Source organism: Chenopodium album, chromosome 11 (genome assembly GCF_948465745.1).
Source record: "Chenopodium album chromosome 11, dcCheAlbu1.1, whole genome shotgun sequence".
Taxonomy (NCBI): domain Eukaryota; kingdom Viridiplantae; phylum Streptophyta; class Magnoliopsida; order Caryophyllales; family Amaranthaceae; genus Chenopodium; species Chenopodium album.
This window is the reverse complement of record NC_137844.1, coordinates 12,523,118-12,548,183: the sequence shown is the minus strand read 5'-3', so window position 1 is coordinate 12,548,183 and position 25,066 is coordinate 12,523,118. Positions and strand designations below refer to the sequence as shown.

At 34.2% G+C, this 25,066-nt stretch overlaps 2 protein-coding genes across 6 annotated transcripts; one reads left to right on the top strand and one right to left on the bottom strand.

Annotated features, from left to right (window-relative positions):
- The first annotated feature begins 1,774 nt into the window (after nt 1-1,774).
- Nucleotides 1,775-6,280, top strand: LOC145568601 (transcription factor ICE1-like). Its single transcript, XM_081628031.1, has 4 exons — nt 1,775-3,151; nt 4,810-5,028; nt 5,460-5,630; nt 5,913-6,280. The coding sequence occupies exons 1-4, from the start codon at nt 1,976-1,978 to the stop codon at nt 6,015-6,017; spliced, it is 1,671 nt and encodes a 556-aa protein (XP_081484157.1). The 5' UTR covers nt 1,775-1,975; the 3' UTR covers nt 6,018-6,280.
- Nucleotides 6,281-9,748: 3,468 nt separating this feature from the next.
- LOC145567401 (auxin response factor 2B-like) lies at nt 9,749-15,493 on the bottom strand. Of its 5 annotated transcripts, none has more exons than XR_014095597.1 (16): nt 15,134-15,493; nt 14,867-14,997; nt 14,475-14,570; nt 14,329-14,379; nt 14,071-14,226; nt 13,885-13,969; nt 13,278-13,368; nt 13,013-13,177; nt 12,708-12,827; nt 12,456-12,531; nt 12,201-12,372; nt 11,161-12,098; nt 10,870-11,060; nt 10,568-10,785; nt 10,204-10,477; nt 9,749-10,074 (listed from the first exon to the last, which is right to left on the bottom strand). XR_014095597.1 is itself a non-coding variant. In XM_081626669.1 (15 exons), the coding sequence occupies exons 1-14, from the start codon at nt 15,237-15,239 to the stop codon at nt 10,611-10,613; spliced, it is 2,553 nt and encodes an 850-aa protein (XP_081482795.1). In that variant the 5' UTR covers nt 15,240-15,493; the 3' UTR covers nt 9,808-10,477; nt 10,568-10,610. The 5 variants fall into 5 exon arrangements, 3 of the variants coding, with proteins under 3 accessions (XP_081482795.1, XP_081482796.1, XP_081482797.1); XR_014095596.1 differs by having other exon boundaries at nt 10,208-10,477; XM_081626669.1 differs by having other exon boundaries at nt 9,808-10,477.
- Between the last annotated feature and the right edge of the window lie 9,573 nt (nt 15,494-25,066).

The following is a 25,066-nucleotide window of genomic DNA, read 5'->3' as shown; positions in this document are numbered from 1 at the left end:
CGAAAATTGGGACACCGTTCGAGTTACCTAGTCTTCAAACTGCGGAAGACGCATAAAATCCCATCTAATATCCAAGACACTAGAACTCCAAAGACCACAGATAGCTGAGCAGTCTCGGAACAGATGGGAATGAGATTCTTCAGAAGAGTGATAAAAAGCATATGTAAGATCAATAGGAATCCCTCGGGTAGAAAGAATGGCTGCTAAAGGCAAAGCATTGTGTAACAATTTCCAACCAAATAGTTTCCAATGAGGCAAAATTGGCATGTCCTAAAACTTTCTCCACTAGAGAAGAAGAGATTGAGAATCCACATTACCCATAGAACCATTCCCACAAATATTAGCATAAGCAGACTTAGTTGAGAAAACACCATCCCTAGTAAACTTCCAATAGACAAAGTCATCCATCAAACGCACCGGCCTATCTAGCGAGAGAATTCTAGCCGCTGTATCAGATTCAAACAGGCCATGAACAGTCGAAGCATCCCACGCGTAAGAGCGCGGATCAATTAAAGCTAAATCAAATACATATTATATCCTTAGACATGTTGTTCAATTATAACAAGTCCCTTTTATTTTCTCAAGAAATTAATCATACTTTGCTTTCTTAATCAAATGATATTGATTTCTATCCTTTCACAAACGATTTTAGCTTGCTTTAAAATAAAGTTATTGTGCATTATATTTATGATTTCAATAACACAATTGACTAGAAAGTTTTAAGCATCTCTAATGGTTGTAAATACGAACTTGCTTAGTTACTTGTAATTTTGAAAATTTCTTGCTACTAGCTTAACCATTGGAGCTAAAACAAAATGAAATTAGCAAGGGCTGGCTAATGTGCTTCAGAAAAACCTTGCCAAAAAGAGGGGTTGATATATTTAAAGTGTTAATTACTAATATTAAGTTCATACAAGTAAAAGTTGCCACTTCGTATAAGTTTAGACAAGATAATTTTGGGCGAAGATGATAACCATTGAGATATTACCAGCTTTATATTAAAATGAAACAATTAACAAGCCTAAGCAAGGGTCTGTTCATATTTATTGAACTGATTGGAACTGAACTGAATTGAATTGAGCTAAAATGAATATTTAATGAGAGAACGAAATTAGGAGCTGAAATGAATTGAACTGAACTGAACTGATTGGAGCTGAACTGAAGTGAACTGAAATTAAGCTGAAGTGCATAGGCCCTAAGATAAGCTCAACGGCTTAAGCAAATCATGATGAATAGCGTGATGAATAAAATATAGCCTAAGTCACGTTGTTTATTACAAAGTAATAACATTCTTCTTATTTTCATTCATGAAAAAAATCATAATTTGTTAACAAAACCACAGAGTCACGAGATATTAATTTCTTTCCTTTCATGAATGATTTAGCTTTAAATTAAAGTTGATGGGCATTTATATTATGAATCAATAATGTAACATACCAAAAGGATCATTAAATTAAGTTTAGCAAAAATAATAAAACTCACTAAGATTAGGATCATTTATGTACAAATTAGGGTATGTTCAGTTCCTAATTTCCTTTTCTCATAAACAAATTAGTTCACTTCAGCTCATTTCAGTAAATTAGAATAGACCCTTAGTTCTATTAAATTTTGATAAATTACGACTTTATATAAGTTTAAATAAGATAAATTCTTGTGAAGTTAACAAGCGCGTGTTACTGCAATCCCTTGGTAAAAATGAAATACTCGTAATTGATAACCATAAAAGGCAAAACCAATCAATGATTACAGTTTTTATAGTCCATAAAATACCCGAATAAAAAAGGCAAAAAAAGCCACTCAAAATCAGCACTTATATGCAACAAACTACTGTAACGTTCGAAGCAGCAGCAACAACATCATCATTCTACTTAGCTGCTGCTCTATTTAACTGCCCTGTCGCTCTCAATTCTCTTCCAATCTCTCTCAAAAAAAATTTAAAATCCTTTCTTTTATTTCTCAAAAATTAAAAAAAAAAATGTTGTCAAGAATAAATTCTGTTGGCTGGTTGAATGAAAGAAATGAGGAAAATCCATCAGTTACATGGAACAGAAATCCTTGTGCTGATGCTGCTGCTGCTGTTGCTGTTGCTGTTGCAGTTGGGGGCAACAATGGCGGCGGCCGAGGCGATAACGGAGAAGAACTTGTTGATGGGGTTGATGTTGCTTCATTAGCAACTTTCAAATCAATGCTTGAAGTTGAGAATGAGTGGTATAACACTATCACTAATCCAAATTCTATTACTTTTTCAACTCCAAATGAGGGTTCTGAAAATTTGCTGTTAAATCATATTGATTCATCTTCTTCTTGTTCACCTTCACCCTCTGTTTTTAACTCAAATTCTTACTTGTTTTCTTCAAAACCCACCATTTTTAACAACCCTTTAACTCAAGGGTTTGATATTGGAAGTAATGGGTTTTTTCATCATCATCATAATCACCAAATTCCTGATTTGATGAACAGAGGTGTTGTTGGTGGTGGGATTTTAACTGGGTTTAGTGAATTTAGTACTCAAAATGAAATGGGTAGTCCAAATTTGGGGTCTAAGCCTCATTTTACAAGTTTTCAATTGGGAGAAAATGATGGATTTGGAGTTGGTTCAGGTTCAGGTTCCGGTTCAGGTTCTCGATTTCGAGGTTTTGATGAAGGTTTAGGGAATACAATGTTTATGAATAGAGCATCAAAGTTGTTAAAACCTCTAGATAATTCTGCACCTGTTGGTGCACAACCTACTCTTTTTCAGAAAAGAGCAGCCCTTAGAAAAAGTGGTTTTGCTAATAATAATAGTAATAATAATAATGATGATTCTGGGAATTTGGGTGGAAATTCTGGGGAAAATTCTGGGGGTGATAATAATGATAAGAAGAGGAAATTTGGGAATTTGGGTGTTTTAGATAGTGTTAGTTTAGATGGCTCAGCTTTTAATTATGATTCTGATGATTTTACCGAGAATAACAATTTTAAGCTTGGTGGAAATGATGGGGGTAAAAATGGTGGTACTAATTCCAATAATACTAGCACATTAACCGGGGGCGATTCCAAAGGTAAGAAGAAGGGCCTACCGGCTAAGAACCTAATGGCCGAAAGGCGGCGTCGTAAGAAGCTCAATGATAGGCTATACATGCTAAGATCTGTCGTCCCCAAGATCAGTAAGGTGAAGAATTTCTTTAATTTGTTCTTTTTTATCGATTCCTCGTGATTTCGTTGATTTTTTTGAGTTCAATTGTTACATGTTGTTAGAATTATTCAAAGTTGATTTGTGCTGTTATGATATCTCGTGAGTTTAGGCAGTAGACTAGTAGTAGTACTGCTATCATTGATGCTTGGACATTTCATTTTATCAAATCTATTTTCTAGTTGTTGAAATTGAGAGTTTAAAAGTTTGATATTCTTGGTACATCACATCATTGGTTGCAATGTAACGTTACTCTTTGGTGGTGTAAATGCATACTATATGAAAGTTAAGCATTAAATCAACTCACATGAATCTGGTGGACTTGTTATTTATTGTCTATACAAGTGGACCACTGTCCTAAAAGTTAAGTTACATTAGAAGAGACATCTACAACGTCTCTTCTTCAATCTTGTATGTATGTAATTTCGTTTCCTAAATTAAGATAAATTACTAATGTTATTCAATTTACTAGAACTAGATTATATCATAACAAACCCATTTGGTTAATAATCATGTAGAACTTGCTTAGTTGTTTTCTTCGAGATTAAGCTTAGGTGTTGCTTGCATTTGCACATTTTTTGGTTCATTAATCTTGCTTCCCTTGGTAACGTAAGATCAAGGATTGTTTATTTGTAAAAATTTATTGCCACTTTAACAAACTTTTAATTATTAGGTTGTCTAGCTCACAATAGACGGTTATTGGGGATACGTACACGTTTTATTCACATAAACGTTTAGCCTTGAATAAAAAAGATTAAATAATTTGCAAACATCCAATCTAAATATTGTTTCAAATTTCAAACAATTTGAGTAATAAATGCTTACCAAGGTTATGGGGATTGCATTCATTCATTTCTGTACTGGTGTACTTTAAGAAAACTAAGTAGTACTTGTCTTATAAGAGTAACTACTACTTTTACTACCTCCGTTAAATATTAGTTGTAACTTTGGGGTATTATTTGTGAGATATAAAATATTCCAAAGTTGCCACTAACATTTAACGGAGGTAGTAGTAAAATAATCTTTGTTAGAGTGAGGAGGACAGTAGTGATAAATTGAATTTCTGGTATTGAGCAATATGATTTTATGGAAAATAATATATGTAGTCTCAAAGAGCATAGAAAGCTAAAAATGGAGCTATTAAGCATCGATCAATATACTTGTATTTTTTAACACCTATTGACTCCTGATTTTATCATGGATTCCAAAAGTTGCATATATCATAACCCGTATTTCTTATTCAGCATATTAAAAGGCGGGCACATTTGGTTTCGTGTCCTAGTAGGAGGTGTTTTTGGAATATGGAACCAAGGGTCGATGGTGTGTGTGTGTATGTGTGACTTGTACTTCTTAGACTCTTAGTGAGATAGAGAGACATTTTCTGCTGTGACATTTATGTAACTCGATGAAAATGCATGCCTGTTTTGCGCAAAAAGTACTATAGTTGTTCTCTCTACATGTAAGATTCTTGCTTAATTTGGAGTAGAATACTACAATAATTGCTGAAATAAAGAGAAGATGTAGTCAGATTTCTATATTGCTTGCTGATGTTAACAAAATTTTGATGTTGTACTTTCGAGCTGCCCAAAAGAAGCATAACAACTTACCAACAAATGATGAATTGAATTCATTTACAGATGGATAGGGCTTCAATACTTGGGGATGCTATTGAGTATTTGAAGGAGCTGCTACAAAAGATCAATGATCTCCACAATGAACTGGAATCGACACCCTCTTCATTGCCGCAGCCAACAAATTTCCATCCTTTAACACCGACACTGCCTAACTTACCATCTCGAATCAAGGAAGAACTCTGTCCTAGCTCATTGCCAAGCCCCAATGGTCAGCCTGCAAGGGTGAGGTTTTGGTCTTCTTTCATGAATTTCCTTCATTAACCTTAGTTACCGTACTTGTTTTCTTCACTAACAATATATGGAAAGTATTCCCTGAATTTAGTAACTTGTATTTTCATACTTTGTTTTGTGAATTAGCCTAAAAAATTGTTTCAGAAGTTTTCCAACCTTTATCTAGCTACTTAATATAATCTTAATGTCATTTCGATGTCACAAAAATTTGTCTGCTGTACTGTTTTTGCGGCGTGCAGAGGCCAAATTTAAAGATTATGCTTCATTCTAATCTCCAACTATGACAACAACAATTTTAATTTGCAAATTCATGTTCTGAATTCACAATAGAAGAAATTCTCTGTACTAGCACACATCTTGTTTCATGCTAGGAGAGGAACAGAAAATCTACGTACAACCTTCTGAATTTTCTAATTTTTTAGATTGAGGTGAGGCTAAGGGAAGGTAGAGCTGTCAACATCCACATGTTCTGCGGCCGCAGACCAGGTCTCTTGCTCTCTACCATGAAGACTTTAGATGGTCTTGGTTTAGACATCCAGCAAGCAGTGATCAGCTGCTTCAATGGCTTTGCAATGGACATTTTCCGCGCTGAGGTAACTTTCCCTTTTCTCTATCTTGTATTCATTTGCATCTGTGACTCATGAATTGTGTACTGGTTTAAACTAAACCCCCCTTTCCCAACCAAAAAACAGAGAAGCCAATGCCATGTCAGTAATAAGTACCTGTAATGAATTGTGTCATGCATCAGATTGTCATTCAACAAGATGATATTGATAACATGTCAGCAATAATTTTTGTAGTAGCATACCTCGTTTATCTGTTGCGCTTTCAGAGACGAGTATCTCACTGATGGCTTTCATTGTTGTCCTTTTCAGCAATGTAAGGATGGGCAGGATCTGCACCCTGACCAAATCAAAGCTATGCTCTTGGATTTAGCCACCTTCCATGGCTCGACAGTAGTGGGAAACGGCAACGTGTGAATCCAATGGTGACTGTTGTTTCAAGATTTGGATCCAAAGAAGATGATAAAGAAGTTTGTTGTTTTCAAAACATGTTTGTTTTTACCCCCTTTAAGAACTATTTTTAGTTTAAGAGATATTTGAAGTTGTAATGGTGGTCAGCTTGAAGGCTTTTGTGCTATTCTTAGTTTGATCTACCTTCATTTTCATTTTAGGTGCTTTGGTTTTTCTGGATTAGCTATTCTGTAGTTTTTACAATTTTAATAGAAGTAAACTTTTTATAATTTTCCAATTGTTTGGATATACCTGACCAAAGATGAGAATTCAATATTTACTCGTATAATTGGTACAGATTTTTCTCAACTTTTTAAAATGAGATTTTCACTAAAAAAATAAAATCGCATCTAGTCCAGTGAATAAAAGGAAAAATGTCATTTCTAAAGTGTATTTTCTTTATTTCTCTACATACTATTTCGGACGGAGCATTCCTTAATGAAAACTTTGATTGTAAATCATCACATATACTTCGGCTCCTCAATACATTATCTTATGAAATCTTATCAGATTCGTCTTGGTGATTATTTTATAAATTTTAACTTTATCATTAAAAAAAAAACAATTTTCATTTTTACAAAACTAAAGATTTTCATTTTTTTTTTTTGGCTACAAATGATGAAAAAGCCAGTAGATAAAACAAAAAGAATCGTAGACGACAAAACGTTGTACAAGGGTCCAGTCCGACACAGTGGGACTATATGGACCAGGTTGAATTCAAAAAAGTTTGTATTGAAATTGAACTAAAATTTTATTAATTGTCAAATTCAAACTTGTATTTGCTCTAAAACTCTTCATACTCCCTCTATTTTTTTGAGTTACACTTGGATTATCTTCACTAGTCGTCCAGTCACATATCGATTTTGACTTGATTATTTTATCAAGATTTTAAAAATAATGTTATTGTGTGATATGTTATTGGATTAGAGTCTGTTCACATTTACTGAACTGAGCTGAAATGAACTGAACTGATTGAAGCTGAACTAAACTGAGCTAAAATGAATATTTTATGAGAGAATGAAATTAGGAGCTGAACTGAACTGAACTGATTGGAGCTGAACCGAACTGAACTGATTGGAGTTGAATTGAATTGAACTAAAATTAAGCTGAAGTGAACAAGCTCTTAATCACATTATGTATTGTATATTTTCATAAGATCAATTTTTAATTATAAAAAATTAACAATTAAAATCATGTCTTTGTATGCATGTTTGATCAAAGTGTAACTTTCAAACTTTGCAAATCTATTATCATTGGACGCTCTTTTTTAAAATTCTACAATGTAAAAGATACGTAGTACTCCCTTCGTTTTTTTTTATTATTTGCATCACTTTCCTTTTATGAAAATAGTATAGTGTACCCGGGTGCATGGTGCACCCGGAAAGAACATTAGACATATTTTAAAGAACATAGGCAAAAAAAGAACATGCTAGTATTTGAAAAAGAACATACCTGTATTTGACAAAAGAACATGTTTATGTATGACAAGAACATGACATTACAAAGAACATAAAATCTTACAAAAAGAACATATTATTTTTCATGGTTACTCGGGTGGTTGAACGTATTTGAAAAGAACATAATATTTGACAAAAAAGAACATGTTATTTTTCATGGTTACTCGGGTCGTTGAACGTGTTTGAAAAAGAACATAATATTTGACAAAAAAGAACATGTTTGCATTTGACAAAGATAGAAGTGATCATTGGGCGGGCCGGGCAAGGTTAAAAAATCAGCTCAATTTTCGGGTTAAGACAAGTTTGGGCCGAAATTTTTGTGCCCAAACCCGCCCAAAATGGTCCGGCCGTGCGGGCTTTTGGGGTCGAGTAAAAAAAATCAACTAAAATGCATAAAAGCGCATTCTCAAACCCGCCAAAAAATTAAAATTTACAGGTCGGGTCCGACCCGATTTGGGGGGCGAAAAAATTCTGCCCAAAACCCATCCAAAATCGGGCCGGGCCGGTCTAACTTTGATCACCTCTAGCCAAAGAACATAAAGTCTTTACAAAAAGAACATGATAATACATTAAAGAACATGTTCTTTTTCCCGGTTACTCGGTTTTTTTTTTTTTTTTAACATTAAAGAGTATATTGTATGATGTAAAGAACATATATTTCTAACTCAAAGAACATAATAATCAAACTTAAAGAACATATTATGCTCGCATTCTTTATAAATATCTATAATGTTCTTTTTTTTTCCCATGTTCTTTTAAATATACTTAATGTTTTTTCCGGGTGCACCATGCGCATGGTGCACCCGGGTGCACCAACCACACATTATTCCTTTTATGGATGTTTTTTTTATTTGCATCACTTCTATATATAGTAACTTTATACCATTTTTTATTAATTCTCTCACTTACTTTAAACCCCACTCAAATAATTTATCATTTCTCTCTCTCATGGTCCCCACTACTCTCTCTCACATACTTTCACTTTCATGGTCCCCACATTACTTTTACCATAATAAATTATTCATCCACTCGCATTATTATATTATACCAAATTCACTCTCTTAAAACTCCGTGCAAACACAAGTGATGCAAATAAAAAAAACGAAGGGAGTACTATGTTGATAACACACTATGCATTAGGAATTCCCCTCGTGAGGAAGGTTTCCTAATGTTTCTCCTTTTTCTTACCACGTTAATAACACACTAAATACTTATGGAGTATACGCAATTTCTATATTATTTAGTTATTAAATTACAAGTCCAATTACAAAACCTCAAGTTCTATTAAAAACATCCGAAATTACCATTCAATATAGTTTTTATAGCTAAACGAGAAGGAAACTCCTAATTAGAAAAACTAGGGTCAAAGAGACTCAAATAAAGGTGGGCATCATGCCGTGTCGGGTCGTGCCTGGGTGGGATTCGTGCCGGGCCGGGCCGTGCCGTGCTGGCTTCGAGGCGTGTCGTGCCAAATTTTGGCACATCCCAGCCCACGGCACAATCCACATGCCAACTCGTAATTTTTTTTTTAAAAAATATGTACGTATATAAAAAAAAGAAATCGATTTATTGTATTATAAATAATTAAATAAGTTTATATAAATTAATCGATTTATATAAACTTATTTAATTAAGTTTATTTAGATTAAGTTTATTTATATAAACTTAATTAAATAAGTTAATATAAATAAACTTAATTAAATAAGTTAATATAAATAAACTTAATTAAATAAGTTTATATAAATAAACTTATTTATTTATTAATTAAATAAGTTTATTTAATTAAATAAGTTTATATAAATAAACTTAATTAATCAAGTTTTATTTGGGCATGGGTCGTGCCGGCGTGCCGCCCGCCGTGCCCGTGTCGTGACCGATTTCAATTTTTTGTTTATGGCACGGCTCACAAGTGGGCCGCTGTGTTGGGCCGTGCCGGGCCCGTGCCCATCATTAGACTCAAAGGAGAACAGCCTTAGAAACGCCAAAACTCCAGCAAGTTCCTAGGGTTACAATTTAGTGTGAATGCTTAGAGCCTTAGAGGAGAGAGGAGAGGTTTCAATATGTTTACGATGGCTGCTTCAAAATCAAAAGGAGCCACGAGCCAGCGTAATACATGCGAGATGCACAGGTGCGCTATGAGCATGCACCCATCGGTCAATTTATCCCCATTCGTGGGGTGCAAATACACATCCTACACCATACCAAAAACAATTAACCAAATTACAACAGCTGTAAACAACCTTATAGAAGAAACCCAGGTGAATCTGCATCTATTTCTCATGCACTTGAATAACAAAATATACATAAAAATCCAGTGACCTATTTTAACATTAAATGCTCTTCCAGTTCCTTAGTGCTGGAATTTTTGACAGGGCAAGGAAAGAATTATTAGCATAATACATTGGCCAATGCCGAGCATTTTCTTCCTACAATTTGATTTCAGGTGAGCTGCAAACACCGATCCTACTTATACAGTATACTCCTGCCAAGCATTTCACTACAACATCTACATGCAGCTGCCATCAGAAATTCAGAATCATCCGCTGCTATCTTACATTGGACTGAACCTGGAAACAGAGTTCATGTCCAATTCAACATGACAATCCAAGAAGTGAGATATATCGGCAGAATTGAAGCTTCAAGGATGAGAAGATATAATAAAACAGCTAGAAATCATTAGATACGCAAGCACTTACTTACATTAAAAGGCTTGTCAGGGATAAAAACGGCTATTTACAAGGTTGATTCGAGGCTGCAAGGCTAATAATGCCTCTTTGCAATTAAGGTATACATATATATTATGTATATGGAACACCAAAAGACTACAGAATACGTCCAAAATTGGGAGTAATATAGACGGACTATACTCAATCTTCCATCCTGAAGATGGCCTCAATGCCACACCTAGACCTGTCCCAACGAGACCACAGGTAACGCACATACTCCTATATCGATGCCAGCTCCAAGAATCTGCCAAAAAAAAAACAATAGTTAAAAACAGTCAGGCAGCTTGTAAAAACTCAAATCATAGTAAAGAGTGATCAAAATATTGGACAATACCTAATTACACACCTAGAAAGGCTAAAATCATAAAGGTCATCTACTAATGGCTTTCAGCATTAGATGCTGATGAAGGTAGTGATTGTTTTGCTTCTTTTAAATCTGAACCGCCAGCAGCTGGCATATTCTCATCAATTTTGGAATTTTGCCTCGGCGTCATCTTCTGTACTTCCTCTTTTGTGTAGATGAGAATTTTCCGCACCATGCCACAGAATTCCCTGAGTCAATTTGCAAATAAATTAAACTTCGGAACCAAAATTGACAAGTTGATAAAGTTACTTGAATAGAGAAGCAACACATACTGCCATGGATCATCCCCAACCAGCATCATATCACCCTCCTCATCAGTGTAGACAATAAGCCAATTCTTCTCAGGGTTCTTGAGCTCCCCGTTGAAATCAAACAAGCAATCCAATTCTTCAACCAGCTGATCATAGTTGTTAAACTTTGAGAGATCAACAGACCTGCCAAGGGCAATCCCCTGCTTTTGTACCTGAATTCAAGAAAAGTTAGTCATGGTCTTTTTGACACACTTAGAACTATAATGACCAGGGGTACAAAGATATTCAAAAAAGAGGTAGATCCTAAAGTACCTTAGTACAGCTCCTGGAGGAATGACCTTGTCCTTTCACTTGTGCATCTCGGGAAAGTGATTGAGAGCTTGGCATTCTCTTTTCCTGCTCGCTGCATGCAGGCAAGTTGTCCATCTGCTTGGAACCCTTGGACTGTTCTGAACTTCGATCAGATTCACAGTTGTACAGCGGATGCAACGTGGGAGTCAGGGGAGTTGAAGGCTCGTCAAGATGTCTTTTGCTCGAGGCAGAAAAGTCCTGCGTTGTAGAGCTGCTAATGAGGGGAATGCCAAATAATTTATAGTTCCCATCCTTCTGCTTGATAGGCTCGTGGTCATTCCGTGAGGGCTGCATTGCAGTCTCTCTGGTTGGAGCATGATTATCAAAATATGATTGGCCTGGGGGAGGCATTAGCCAGTTTCCATCGTGATTATCAATTCTATGACCACGAAGCATGGCCATGTCACTTAAGCCTCCATACCTCACATTTCCTTGGGCCTGATATGAGACATTGCTACATGGTGAATGAACTTTCATATTTGATTCTGACATATTTAACGAAAGACTACCAGGCATCATGGACCAGGAATTTCCGAGCATGCTAAATCTGCCATCTTGATCTAATATAGTCTTTTTCATAGGTGACGTAGCTGCAGTTTGATAAGGCGAGTGAAATCCAGAAGCTGTTTCATTATGGACACCAAATGTTGACAACAGATCAGCATATGCTGGTTCAGGCCTCATGGATGATATCCAATTTTCATACGCATATTTCCGTGAAGCTTTGACATTGTCAGCTTTTTCATCATCGATAGAATTGGGCCACACATTAGGTTTCTCTGCAATTTCAGAATCATTGCTGTCTACAAGGTTAGGCCTCAAGGTCGGATATTCATGACCTTGCAAGACCCTTGAATACCCACCAACAGGTGAAGTGTCTGCTGCCACTTTAGACAAACCTGGTTAACAACAAATCAATCAGCCAATAATGATAGGGATTTGGAAGTGAAATTGCCTCCTAATACCAATATGCAATACAGTAAGTCCAAAGCAACAACTACCTTCTCTTGTATGAGCAGAGGACTCTGAAGATTGAGTAACCACATTTACACGAGGTCGTTTTGCTCTACTCACTGGAAGGGGATTTATTGTTGGAGGAGTAAGAGCAGGTTCAGTTTGCCAGGGAGAGACCCTATCTGGACGAGGTATAGTGGAAGTTTCGTCCCAGCGAACCTGTAAAAAGTAGCATTGCTTCAGTAGTTCCCAATAGGTCTAGAATAATGAAATTAAGCACCACAGTAAAAGTAATGGCATACCTTCAAACACCTCCACTTAGAGTCTTGCCATCTGTGGGGATTGGCGTCTTCCATGCCAACAATAGTTCCTGTAAACCTACAAATTCAAAAAAGAACAAAAATCAACCGACACATTTCAGCACATCACACAAACTGACATCTGAGGCAAAGATCAAAACATATATATTTCCTGTAAAAGTCATATAATAACAGTTCCAATATCTGCTCATACAGGAGAAGGATTACATCTCTTGCCAATAACTAAAGATGTACCTTTGCTCTGGAGACTCTTCCCCTTCAAATCTCATCTTAAATCTCATCCCTATGGAGTACTGATTCTTCAAAGACTCCATGTATTGATCATATGGAACAATAAATTGAGCAGGACTTGTCCTGCAAGAAAATTTTATTCCAGAGGTAAGTAAGGCACCCCTGACTTATTATTCCAGCTGCAATCAATTGTCTTATGCAAGTTCAAGCAGACTGAGAAAGGGTAACAACAGTATGAAGCAAAAGTACCACTTAGTCGACATGTTGAAGGCAAACAATTGGGCACAGTCATGACAATTTAACCATACCTAGGCTTGTAGTAAACGGTAAACATGGTCCCAGAGCTGATTGCATGCAATGCTGTTGCTAGAACTCCAAGATGCATACTGTGACTTGATATGACAGATGATGGCACAACACCCTGCTGCCTCATTGCACGCCTCACTCCAACACGGAGTTCACCATTCTCACCTCTAGGAAATAAAATAGGAAAAATATATTTACAGCTTAACATGAGCTTAGTCTCAAAGTGTAGCATATTGAAAACAATCAAAATTGGAGAAGACAACAAACCTGAGAAAAATAAATGCGTCACCAGCCACAAGTCTTTTTGAGCTAACAAACACACTCCAGCCGCTTTGTAGCAGATGCCTCCTGGGTTGACCTGGCAATCAAAAAATCAAGAAATTTAAGAATGGACTTATGGACCTCTTACAAAATGAGCCAAACACATCACAAGTCCACGAGAATTGTTCAAATGTGTGACAAAGGACAAAAACCATCTAATTATCCAACATCCCCAGAGAATCACGTGTAATATAATGACAAGTGATTCTTGTTAATGATGGTTGAAGAAGTGATCCAATGATCAAAGTATCCCCAAGACAAACTTCTTTTTTAGATTACTTGTACCAGCAATTTTCAAGAGCACATACAATGTATGGCGACGACAGTTCTAGCTTATCTAACTATGTCTACAATGAGACACCAAAAGGTAAGAGGAAAACAGAAATGAAACTAAACTGAAAATTTCAGAGCATCAGTGCGGAGAGCTACACTGCTAAAAGTGAAATTAACATATTACTAAATTGGAAGAACTACAAACATCAATAATCTGCTAAAACACACCACACAGGACAGTACACTGCAAAGAAGAATAGCAACTACAGAGAAATTCTACCTCGGAAAATATGCCTGAAACGCCATTCATGTCCATGTAGATCCTTGGCCACCAACTCTTGTGTAGGTGGTTGTCGAGACATATCCTACAATACAAAATCTCAAAAATCAATATAAAATCTCAAAAAAAAAAAAAAAAAAAACAATCACCATCCATGGCAAATAAGACAAAGCTATCAACACTCACCAAGGGTGGAAGGCATTCATCAGCATGTCGCCTAAGCACCGAGAATCCACCATGAGTACTCGTATCAGACGCAGTCAATGTCTTACAAAACGAGTGAACATGAAAGTGCGGTTGTGGATCAGGTGAAGTTCCCTTCTCTTTAACACTCTCTTCAGGCTACAATCATCATCAACAACAACAATAACAAAACTTAATATAATAAACACCCAATTTCTACAAAAGTCTAAACCAAACTTTCCATAAAAGTAGCTCACTTACTACAGGAAGTAACATCACTTGGGCATATACTTCATCTGTCTCCGGTTCAGCCTATATAATTAATTGTAACATTCATTAACCATCATATATATTACTCAAATGCTAAAAATACAATCAAAATCACTCAAAACATCATAAAATCTAACCTTCAATTGCACATCGATTACGCGACACAAGATCTTCCATGGTAGACTATAATTAGGCATTTGCTTATCAGCAGCTTGATTAGTAGAAGCCTCCACCTAATCAAACCCCAAAAACCCAAAAACATTAGTTTTTACAAAAAAAAAAAGCCACAAAATTGACTGAGTAAACTACTGTAGCAACCCAAATTGACCAAGAACATTATTCCAAAAACAGAAACAATCTAAACCCAGATCCATTCTAACCAAGAACATCAATAATAATTTCATAAATTCCAAATAAATTGGTAAAAAAAAATAATAAAATAATTCATCCCAGATATTTTAATTATTAAAAAAAAAAAAAAAAAAAAAAAAAAAAAAAAAAAGCAGATAATAATTAAGAAAAATCCAACCTGCTCAATATGTCCTTGAGGAAAGTAATAAACAAGCTCATTTGGACGAGGCACTGTCACCAAAGGACCAGCACAAGCATGCCACAACTCCTTATACAGCGCTGTTTCCGGATCCACTGCACCCCAAATTTCTATCATTTATTAAAAAATTAATTTAATTTTAATTAAAATTAAAAATTGTACTGTACTTATCATACACCCTAATACACCAGATCATAAACCCTTATTACTATACATTATATCCGCCGGAAAACTCGCCGGAATTACCTTTTCCGGTACCTCCGCCGCCGCCGGCGTGTGTTTGTTGTTGTTTTCCTGCTTTGTTCGTCGCTTCTTCCGTCGCTTTCATTGACGCCACCTCCAATGAACTCATTTTTTATACCAATCAATTTTATTTTTTTGTGTTCGATAACAAATCAGTAGTTCAGCTGTATTCACCACAGATCTCTCATCTGTTCTTCCGTTACCAAGTAGTGATGGGTTGATGAGAAGGAGAAAGCGAGAAAAATGGAGTGATTATAATTTAATTTTTAATTAATTTTTTAGAGAGAGAAAGAGGGAAGAATGGAGGAGAGAGAAAGAGGAAGAATGGAGGAAAAAAGAGAGTTGTGAGGTCGTCAAAAAACGGAGGGAATAAAGAGTAACAATGGTCAAGAGTAAAGAGAGAGAGATGGAAACGGGTAATAGCCGGTGAGAAAAAAAGGGTTGACCGGGAACAGGCGGTAAGAAGTGATAGATGCCGGCACTTGATTGGTTGGGGATTTGGGGGTAATCTGCCCATTCCTCACTACAAATCCACACTCTATTACATTAATTACGTTATAAAGAGGACTACTTTTAGTTTACTTTAATACTAATCCTTTCAAAGAGTATGTTTTTATTAAGGGGAAAATTAATAGGGATAGTCCTAACTTTTAGGGCTGTTTTCTCTTTTGAATAGTATCATTTTTTTTTTTTTTTTACTCTGTCCTTTTTTAGTCTTTGTGTTTCTCTTTTTCATTCTTCATAATCTTATTTTAAATCTAATTTTTAATTATTAGGCCCTGTTTAATTGATCTTAAAAATTAATATTTAGTAAAAATAATTTCAGTTTAGTAAAATTAAATTCAGTTCAGTAAAAATAATTTCAGTTTAGTAAAAATAATTTCGGTTCAGTAAAAATCAGTATACTTAAAAAAGAAATATAATAGAAAATCAGTAAAAAAAATTAATTTAATTTCAGCATAAATAATTTCAGTTTAGTAAAATTAATTACAGTTTAGTAAAAATAATTTAAGTTTAGCAAAAACAATTTCAGTTCAATAAAAATTATTTCTATTCAGCAAAACTAAGGTGAAGTGAACGGGGTCTTACTTTGTTTGTTGTACTTGATATTCTCATTTGGAATCTTGACATTATTTATAAGATGCAAGAATCTTTTAAATTATTCTTAATGTATAAAACATAAAGTTGGGTCTTGTTTAATTTGTTCAATAAATAATTTATTAATATACAATTGTTATACTCCCTCTGTTTTCCCAAGTGTTACCTGCGCACTTGCATTTTATGCAGTTTTTAACGCACTACTTTGACAATTATTTTTTTAGGTTTTTCTATGCAATGCCCCTAAACTTGTTCGGTTTCTAAGATAGGCCTATGCTTTTTCAAACGTCTAAGTTGTGCCCTCAACCTCACTTTTTTTTAAATTAGCAATAACCTTTGTCGTTAACATTAATTAACAAACGTTAGGGTTTGTTAATTTTTGTTGCTAGTTACTTATTAAAAACATTTTTTAAAAAAAAAATCAAAAAAAATAAACATTAAAAAAAAATCAAAATTCCCCCTACCGCCAAACCCTAACCCTCCCCTAAACTCGCCGAAAAACCAGCCGACACTCCACCTTAACCACCTAAACTGATCGATCGGTACTGTACCTCCCCATCTCATCCACCCAGACCCCCTTCCTTTCCCCTAACCCCCGCCGCATCCACCTTCTTTCTCGAAACCCAACCAATCGACTACCCTCATTCCTCCGTTAAACCATCACGAAACAACCCCCAACTCCCTTTCCCACACCCCGAAACGACGAGGGAGGGTAGTTTCGAGGTGGGGGAAAAGGATTATTGGTTGTGTTCGCGATGGTTGATGGTCGATTTTTCTAGCTGGTCGGTTTTCTTGGCTGGGTTTTTCTGGGCTGGGTTGCGTCACATGGTTGTGTTCGTGGAGTGTTAAGGAAGGAAGGAGGGCGAGGGGAAAAGGGCGGGGGCTCGCCGACGGGAGAAATTGTCTGGGCGAGGGTGGGCAGCCGGTTGCGGATGGCGACGAAGTGGGCTGATGGGATGGGTTGCGGTGGTGGGAAGGTGGTTGGTTTTTTTTCTAATTAATTCTTAATTAAGTTTTAATTATTTTATTTTTCGATTTTTTAATTTTTTTTTTTTAAAGTGTTAGACCAATTAGAACAAGACACATATCAAATTATTAACGCCTTAACTTTTGTTAACGGATATGGCTGTCAGAGGATATTGTTGATAAAATATCGTGAGGTGCAGGGCACATCTTATAACTTTAAAGAAGCATGGGTACAACTTAGAAATTCAATAACTTGGGGGCATAGCTTAGAAAAACCCTAAAATCTTTTATTGTGCATTATAAAAATATTTGTTAAAATAGGGTTAGTGGGAGAGTGAAATTATAAAATAATGGTGGGTCCTTTCCAAATATAAAAGTGTTGTAATTAATATGAAACGAGTGAAAAAGAAAACTGTTGCGATTAATACGGAGGGAGTATAAAAGTTGATATGTTGAAAATTCATAACAATACGAATCTAATAAGATCCAACTTGATAATGTTATTTCCTATATATACAGACTTAGACATGGTCAAGATTATAAATCTTTGGCCTTGTGAATAGTAAATGGGTACAAAATGATATATATATATTTTACTGATATGCAATTAAAGATATTCATGGTCAAGCAAGGCATTGATAAACATATACAGTTAAAATGAGAAGATCATTGTGAAACGAAAGGAGTGTGGTATTTCTAACATGATTTCTATACTTTTTACACAATTAGATTTAATATGGGTTTGGTTATTTCTTATGCGGTTCCTATAATTTCAATGAATTATATTGCACCTTATTTATTTTGGAATAAGTATTTCACTATGACAAATAAATCTATCAATACTCAATACACAATTTTGATTATTAAATTAGGACCTGTTCTGATTTACTGAACTGAACTGATTGGAGCTGAACTGAACTGAATAGAACTGAAATGAATTGTTTATGAGAGAAAGAAATTAGGAGCTGAAGTGAAATGAAATGAACTGATTGGAGCTGAACTGAAATTAAGGTGAAGAGAACAGACCCTTAATACCTTATTATATTCAATTCAGCCAATTGATAGACTCAACTCAAGTTGTATTAATTATTATTTAATTTCTTTAATGGTTCATCATCTAATTATAACCTACCCTAAACAAATTAAATTCAAATCAAACTAAAACTTAACTCAATTGAATAACACGACATTAAGAGCATAGAGATTTGTTGAGACAATTTATTTTATTTTTAATAACAATTGTTATTTTCCTAAAACTAAAATGAGAATATCAAAATACCAACATGAGATATTTTTAAGTTAGGATTATGGTAACAAACAAAGATCCATAAAAGTAGAGAATATTCGGAGAAAATCAAGTTTATTAGGTTGATTTACTTATTTACAAAATTTGTAAATCAGCCACCTTTTTTTTCAAATAGATAAAAGGACAAAATTACCATTCACGACATGAAATGACAAACTATACCTTAATTATTAGTGGAAATGACACAACTAAACTACCCCTAATTTACAATTTTTTATATTACGTAAATCAAACTTATACACTGAGTGTTCCTCAAATATTCATATTAAATTTTCCTTTATAAAAGTAGAAGTATTTTACAAGACCCTAAAATAATATGGAGTACAATAGAATATCATTATTGGTTTGGTTTTGGTGGGAGGTTAATTTTTGTTATTTTTGATAGTGAGGTAGTTTAGGTGCTTAACCATGGTTACCTTATGTTTACAGATTTATATCATCTTTCCTTTATTTCCCAACCACCAAATGTTACCATAAATAGTGGGTTTGTTTCCCCTTCATTTGATAGTTTTAGCTTTTATCAAAGTTTTGTGTCTTGTTTAATTTGGTAATATTGAGAGTTAATGTGTTGTTGCCTTTCCATAAGGCTAACAATGCCATACAAGGTTACACTCACTTGTATTAGTAAAGGTTGTTGGGTGCATCTCTTTAAATTAATATCTCTTGGGTTTTTTCGTATTATCACTTGCCTTTATTATACCCTCTTCCCATTTTTTCAACCCTAATTTATTTTTATTCTTACTTTGACGCAACTGTTTTCCCTTGGTCTACACTCATTTACTAGGGGGGTAATAAATACGTACTCCGTAGTAGCGTAACACTCCACCTGTTTCTATAAATCCAGTACTCCAATCCCACCGTTTTAAAATAAAGCCCCATTTTGACAAACACATTTAATTATTAATAGGTGTTTATAATTAGTAATCGTACATTAAATATTGAAAAAAATTCTAACAAGAACCTATATGAGAATACTTCTTTTTTTTTTTTTTTATTTGCATCACTTTTCTTTTATGGATGTTTTTTTTTTATTTGCATCACTTTTATATATAGTAACTTTATACCATTTTGAATTCTCTCTCTTACTTTAAACCCCACTCAAATAATTTATCATTTCTCTCTCTTATAGTCCCCACTACTCTCTTTCACAGTCCCCACATTACTTTTACCATATTAAATTATTCATCCACTCACATTATTATATTATACCAAATTCACTCTCCTAAAACTCCGTGCAAACACAAGTGATGCAAATAAAAAAAATGGAGAGAATATATGACTATATTTAATCTTATGCATGAATAAAAAATAAAGGTCAAAATAGTGTATATAAATAGTGTAAAAGTCAAAATGGGGCATTTATTTTGAAAATGAGGGAGTACAATAGTGTTTTGATTTTCGAATAGAGTTTTAGGGCATGTTCACATTTACTGAGCTGAACTGATTGGAGCTCAACTGAACTGAACTGAATAGAGCTGAAATGAATATTTTATGAGAGAAGGAAATTAGGAAGTGAACTGAATTGAACTGAAATTAAGGTGAAGTGAACATGCCCTTAGAAGAATTATATAGGGTGGTTTGTTAGCTAAATTAATCAAAACAAATGAAAACAAAGTGTCACAATTAACATTCTTTGTAAATAATGCTCATATATCTTATAGCAACGACTCGTACATGCATGAGGCGAGATCTAACTTAGATTAAAATCTAATAACCTTATAGCAAAGTAGTGAAGAAGTAGCTATAATTGTCAAGGTCACAACTTACAAGTGGAGTTTGTGAGTAAGCAAAGCGATTAACACACGTAATTAAAGTCGAACCTACAAGCCATTTTAACTTTTGTCCTTGGTAAAACCATAAACACCATATTTGGGCAAACATAAGCTAATGAAACTTTTTAATTCCGTAAATGTTTTGCTTAGTATACAAAGGACCACAACTTTCCCTTTGTAATAAGAGTAACTATCACTCCCCATTAATTTTAAGTACCCTCTAGCTTCCAACAAGACGTAAAGTATTATTTCACCTTCAATTATTTTTCATACCCAAATACTATGAAAGTTATACGATGCTTTGAATTAGCAGCTAGCTTTTTTATGTGGCACGCATTTAGAACATTTAAATTGAATGTGATAACATTTTAGTCATCAACTCAATAAAAAGCCTTTGGATAGTTACTTGGCAAATCGAGCTTATTATCAAAAACACTTGCTCTCGCTCTCTCGGCTCAAATTCATGGAGTATCCAGCACATCTACCAAGAAACAAATCGCGCAATTGATTAGATACCTAATGTAAGCCATTTAGTATTTGATAATATGGATATATATTGATGTTTGTAATAACTCTAGCGTGTTTACTACTTCCTTTTTTTTTTTTTTTAGTTGACAACTTTCTATTATCACGCTTGCCAACACATGTTTTTAACGATTAATATCTCTAATTATCAACAATGTAAAATTATAAAAAGTGGATATTAATAAAATATACATTGAAACGATTCAAACAAGATCCTCATGAATATGTTTTATCGTATCTATAAACCACAAAAGCGAGTCAAAGCATGTTCTGTGAATAGTGTAAAAGTCAAACGGTGTCAACTAAAAAAAAACGGAAGAAATATTTTTTTATTTAAATACATTAGAAATTTCCCTTGTAAGCGATTGACCGGAGGGTTTTCTAATGATTATTTATCATGCCTAAAAAAAAAAAGTGGCTTGAGCTTAAATGAATTATACTCCCTCCGTTTCATAATGTTAGTCCCATATACTATTTTGGGCGTTTCAAAAAGTTATACCCATATTAAATATTTTTTTATGTATAACTTGATTTTTTTGGAATTAATTGTTTATGGATTGATGACATGACTCTAAGTAAGGAAATCTTTACCTTAAATTATGCAATTACGACTTGTGCTTTTCTAATAAAAAATTAAAAAAAGTTAAATAAGGAAAACTAATTATAAATTATGTTGTACTTTAATGTTAAATTCCAAATATATTTCTTTTTTTATTTTATGTGATTGATTCCAAATGAGACTAATATTATGAAACGGAGGGAGTAACATATACTCCGTACTATTAATAAATTAGATAATATGTTTTGGGGAATATCTTTAATTATTATACACAAAGGTTAGGAATTGGTGAAATTTCTTAAAAATTCACATGTGAATATAATTGTTGTCATAGTGAAGAAGGGCAAAGAAAATAAGTATATAAAATTGGCGACCTACCCTACCCATCATCAATTGGTTGATAGCGAGGCAACAATGTTGTCTCTAACATTGATCGAGATGCGCAATTTAAGAGAATATTGAAGAATTTAGGTGGGTATAAATTATAATATGATAAAGAAAAATGTAAAAATTGAGGGGGAGGGGTTGTATATGAAAATTAGTAGTATTAGAGTGTGCAAAAATGTGTGATTATTACAGGATTGTAGAGGTAAATTGGAAGAAAGGTAGACCATATAGAATAAAGTTAAGTGACTAGAATAAAAAGAACGAACTAAAATGAGTAACAAATTAAAAAACAAATTGACTAAAATGAGTGAGTAGATAAAAAAAAAAAAAAAAAAAACTAAAATGAGTAGTGTTAGGTTCCTTTGTTTTGAAGAGATAACAGACAGTTTATAAACTGGTTGCTGCTTGCTTGTATTATTAATTGTTACCTATATGAAGTAATAGTTATCCCAACTACTTGAAATGCTACGACCTTTTAGGCTTCTTAGCAATGTTCAAGAAAGAAGTGATTCGAATTGTTTTGAATCAAAGGGAAGGTTCAAGACTTGAAGAACATTTTAGTTAGAATAGGGCTTTTTATCATAGTTAATCTCACTACTCAAGAGTCAAGACTTTGCTTGCTGAACACAATCTATTAGTTGGCGAATATTCAGTATTTCCAAAGGTTGAGGTTTCTTTCCTTAATGAGTTTTTAAGCAAGGGAATATTCGTTGACTAAGGGAGATTGTAATTGTGGTATTTAGGTGATTAAATATTACGCATATATATTAGGATATTATTTTGGTTCTATTTATGGAAACAAAATAATATAAGGTACTTTTCATTGTGTAGTTTGTATATTATGGAAAATACCTTTGCCTTAAGATATAATCTATAGGTCATGAATTAATACATCTCCCACGAACTATTTAACACAATTACATTTTCTAATGAAACTTAAGATTTGCACATATTATTAAGAGATTCATTTAAAAAGTTCATTCAAATACTATTAGAAAACAACTCGTTAGTTTATACACTTGTGTATACAATGCTATTTAGTTTATGCCCGTTACACCTGACCAATTACTTTCTATTTATTTACTTTATTCTACACAACAAACATGTTACATGTGTGTATAGTGTTATTAGTGTACCATGTAAATTACACATTTAATTTTACATTTACACTTAAACTTTTTGTGGAAGGATTAAGGATGGTTGGTAAATGAGATTAGAATTCTTAAGAAAATGGGAAGAATAAAGTGAGGGGGCTCACACGGTCTACAAGTGGACAATGAAAAGAGGTGGAGGGTGGGGTCTTCTCGTAATTTCTTGAGTTCAATCTAGCTACTCCCATAGACCAAAGTCCCCATGGTCCCCAAAAGCCTTCATTTATTAAGGGGGATTCATCTTACCTCTTTGATTCCTAACCAACAGACCATAAAGCTTTCTTTTTCATTATTATATGCTCTTTACCCTTACATTAGCTACTAATTTCATGCTAAGGTTGTGCACAGGTTTAAAATCGGACGTGTATCGAAATAAAACCAATTAGACTTAAAAATTAAACTTTGAGTACATTTAGTGGACCAAAGATTAGCCTGAAGCTTTTTCAGTTTTGGTCTAGTTTTGGACCAATTTCAGTTCTTATTTTGGAGAGCTATATGAAATAGGTTTTGATCAGTAGTTAATGGCTGAGGTCAACCTCATTCAGCACTAGCTGAGGTTGTCACCAAAATTGAACATTTTGTATAACAAAAATGAACATTTTCTAAGTAAACATATTTTAAAATAATTTCGTATTTCTCAATAATCAAATGTTCTTTTTCATGTAGTACGATGTTTATTTTTATAAAATAAATGTTCATTTTCACGTCGTATGATGTTCGTTTTTGTAAAAATAAATGTTCATTTTATTGTTTTAATCAATACAATTTTTTGTGTTTGTTCAATTGTATAAAATGTTCGTTTTACCACTCGGATCTCAAGCGGTAATGGTGCTTTATTCTCTTTCTCTCTGCAAAACTCTGCTCTCAACCTCTACTTCTCTTTCTCTCTCATCAAACTCCATGAAAATCGACATTGAAGCTTCATTCTAGAACCTTTACTTTCTCTTTCTACTGTAAATTAATGGCGCTTTCTCTCTCTTTGACTTCTCATTCTATATTCGAGCTTAATTAGTTCGTTTAATCAGCATACATTTCGTAGAATTAAACTATATTATTCGTCTTCTCAATTTATAGTTCTCGAAACCCTAGATTTCGGCGAATTCGAGCTGTGAGGGAGAATACCGTTCCGCCACTAGAGGAGAGAGAAATTCCGGTGATTAATGGAGTAGATAGCTTGAAATTGAACGGAAATAGTAATGGAAATGGTTCTATTGAGAGTTATTTGAGTGGTAATGGTGGAGTGAAGGGGAGTGAGAATGGTGTTGTTAATGGAGGATTAGTTAAGTTTGTTGATGGTGATAGTATGGCGGCGATGAAGAGTGTGGTGGAGGAAGATTTTGGTGCTAAGGTGGAAGAAGTAATGGCGGAGAAGACGAAGATGGTGAAGATGTTCAGAAATAAATGTTCTTTCTTTTAGTAAATGTTCATTTTTTTCTAGTAAATGTTCATTTGCTGGGCGCGACCTCAGCCAGCACTGGCTAATGAGTGCGACCTCGGCCAAAAATTTGCGTTTATTATAGAGCTGATCATATGTAGCCCGACCCGTTAGCCAGTTCCGATTTTGGCAGGTTTGGGACATCCTTTTCGAATCGAAATCGGATTAGGCCTGACCCGGCCCGAAATTTCAAAAAAAATTAGGTGATCTTGGAAAGACATTTTAATGCAAATTTAGTTGTTATATTTGGCTCGGTTCAAAAATGGCCCGAAAAGTCCGCATGGTTCGGTCATTTTGGACAGGTTTGGGCACGAACTTTTCGTCCCAAAGTTTAGCTCGACCCGTCTTGAGAAATGGATAGAAATTTTAGGCCTCGGCCCGCCCCACCCAATGATCACCTCTAGTTTACTACTAACAAACTCATATGGGTTTCTATGATAAAATCAATTGGTTATCAAAGGAGTGACTCTTAAGGCTTGTAGTATTAGGCCCTATTTAGTTCACCTTATTTTTACTTATTTCAGAAAAAATAATTTCAGATCAGAAAAAATAAGTTCAGATCAGATTAAAAAAAAATAAGTTCAGATCAGATCATCGTTTTATGTGCAGTTTTTTATTGCTAAATATCTTTAATTTCGTGATGAAAAAAAATTATGAAAATTGCATATTAACAAACACATTTTGACGAATCTAACAAAATCCCACTTGGTACATTTTTTCTTCATATATTATCATAC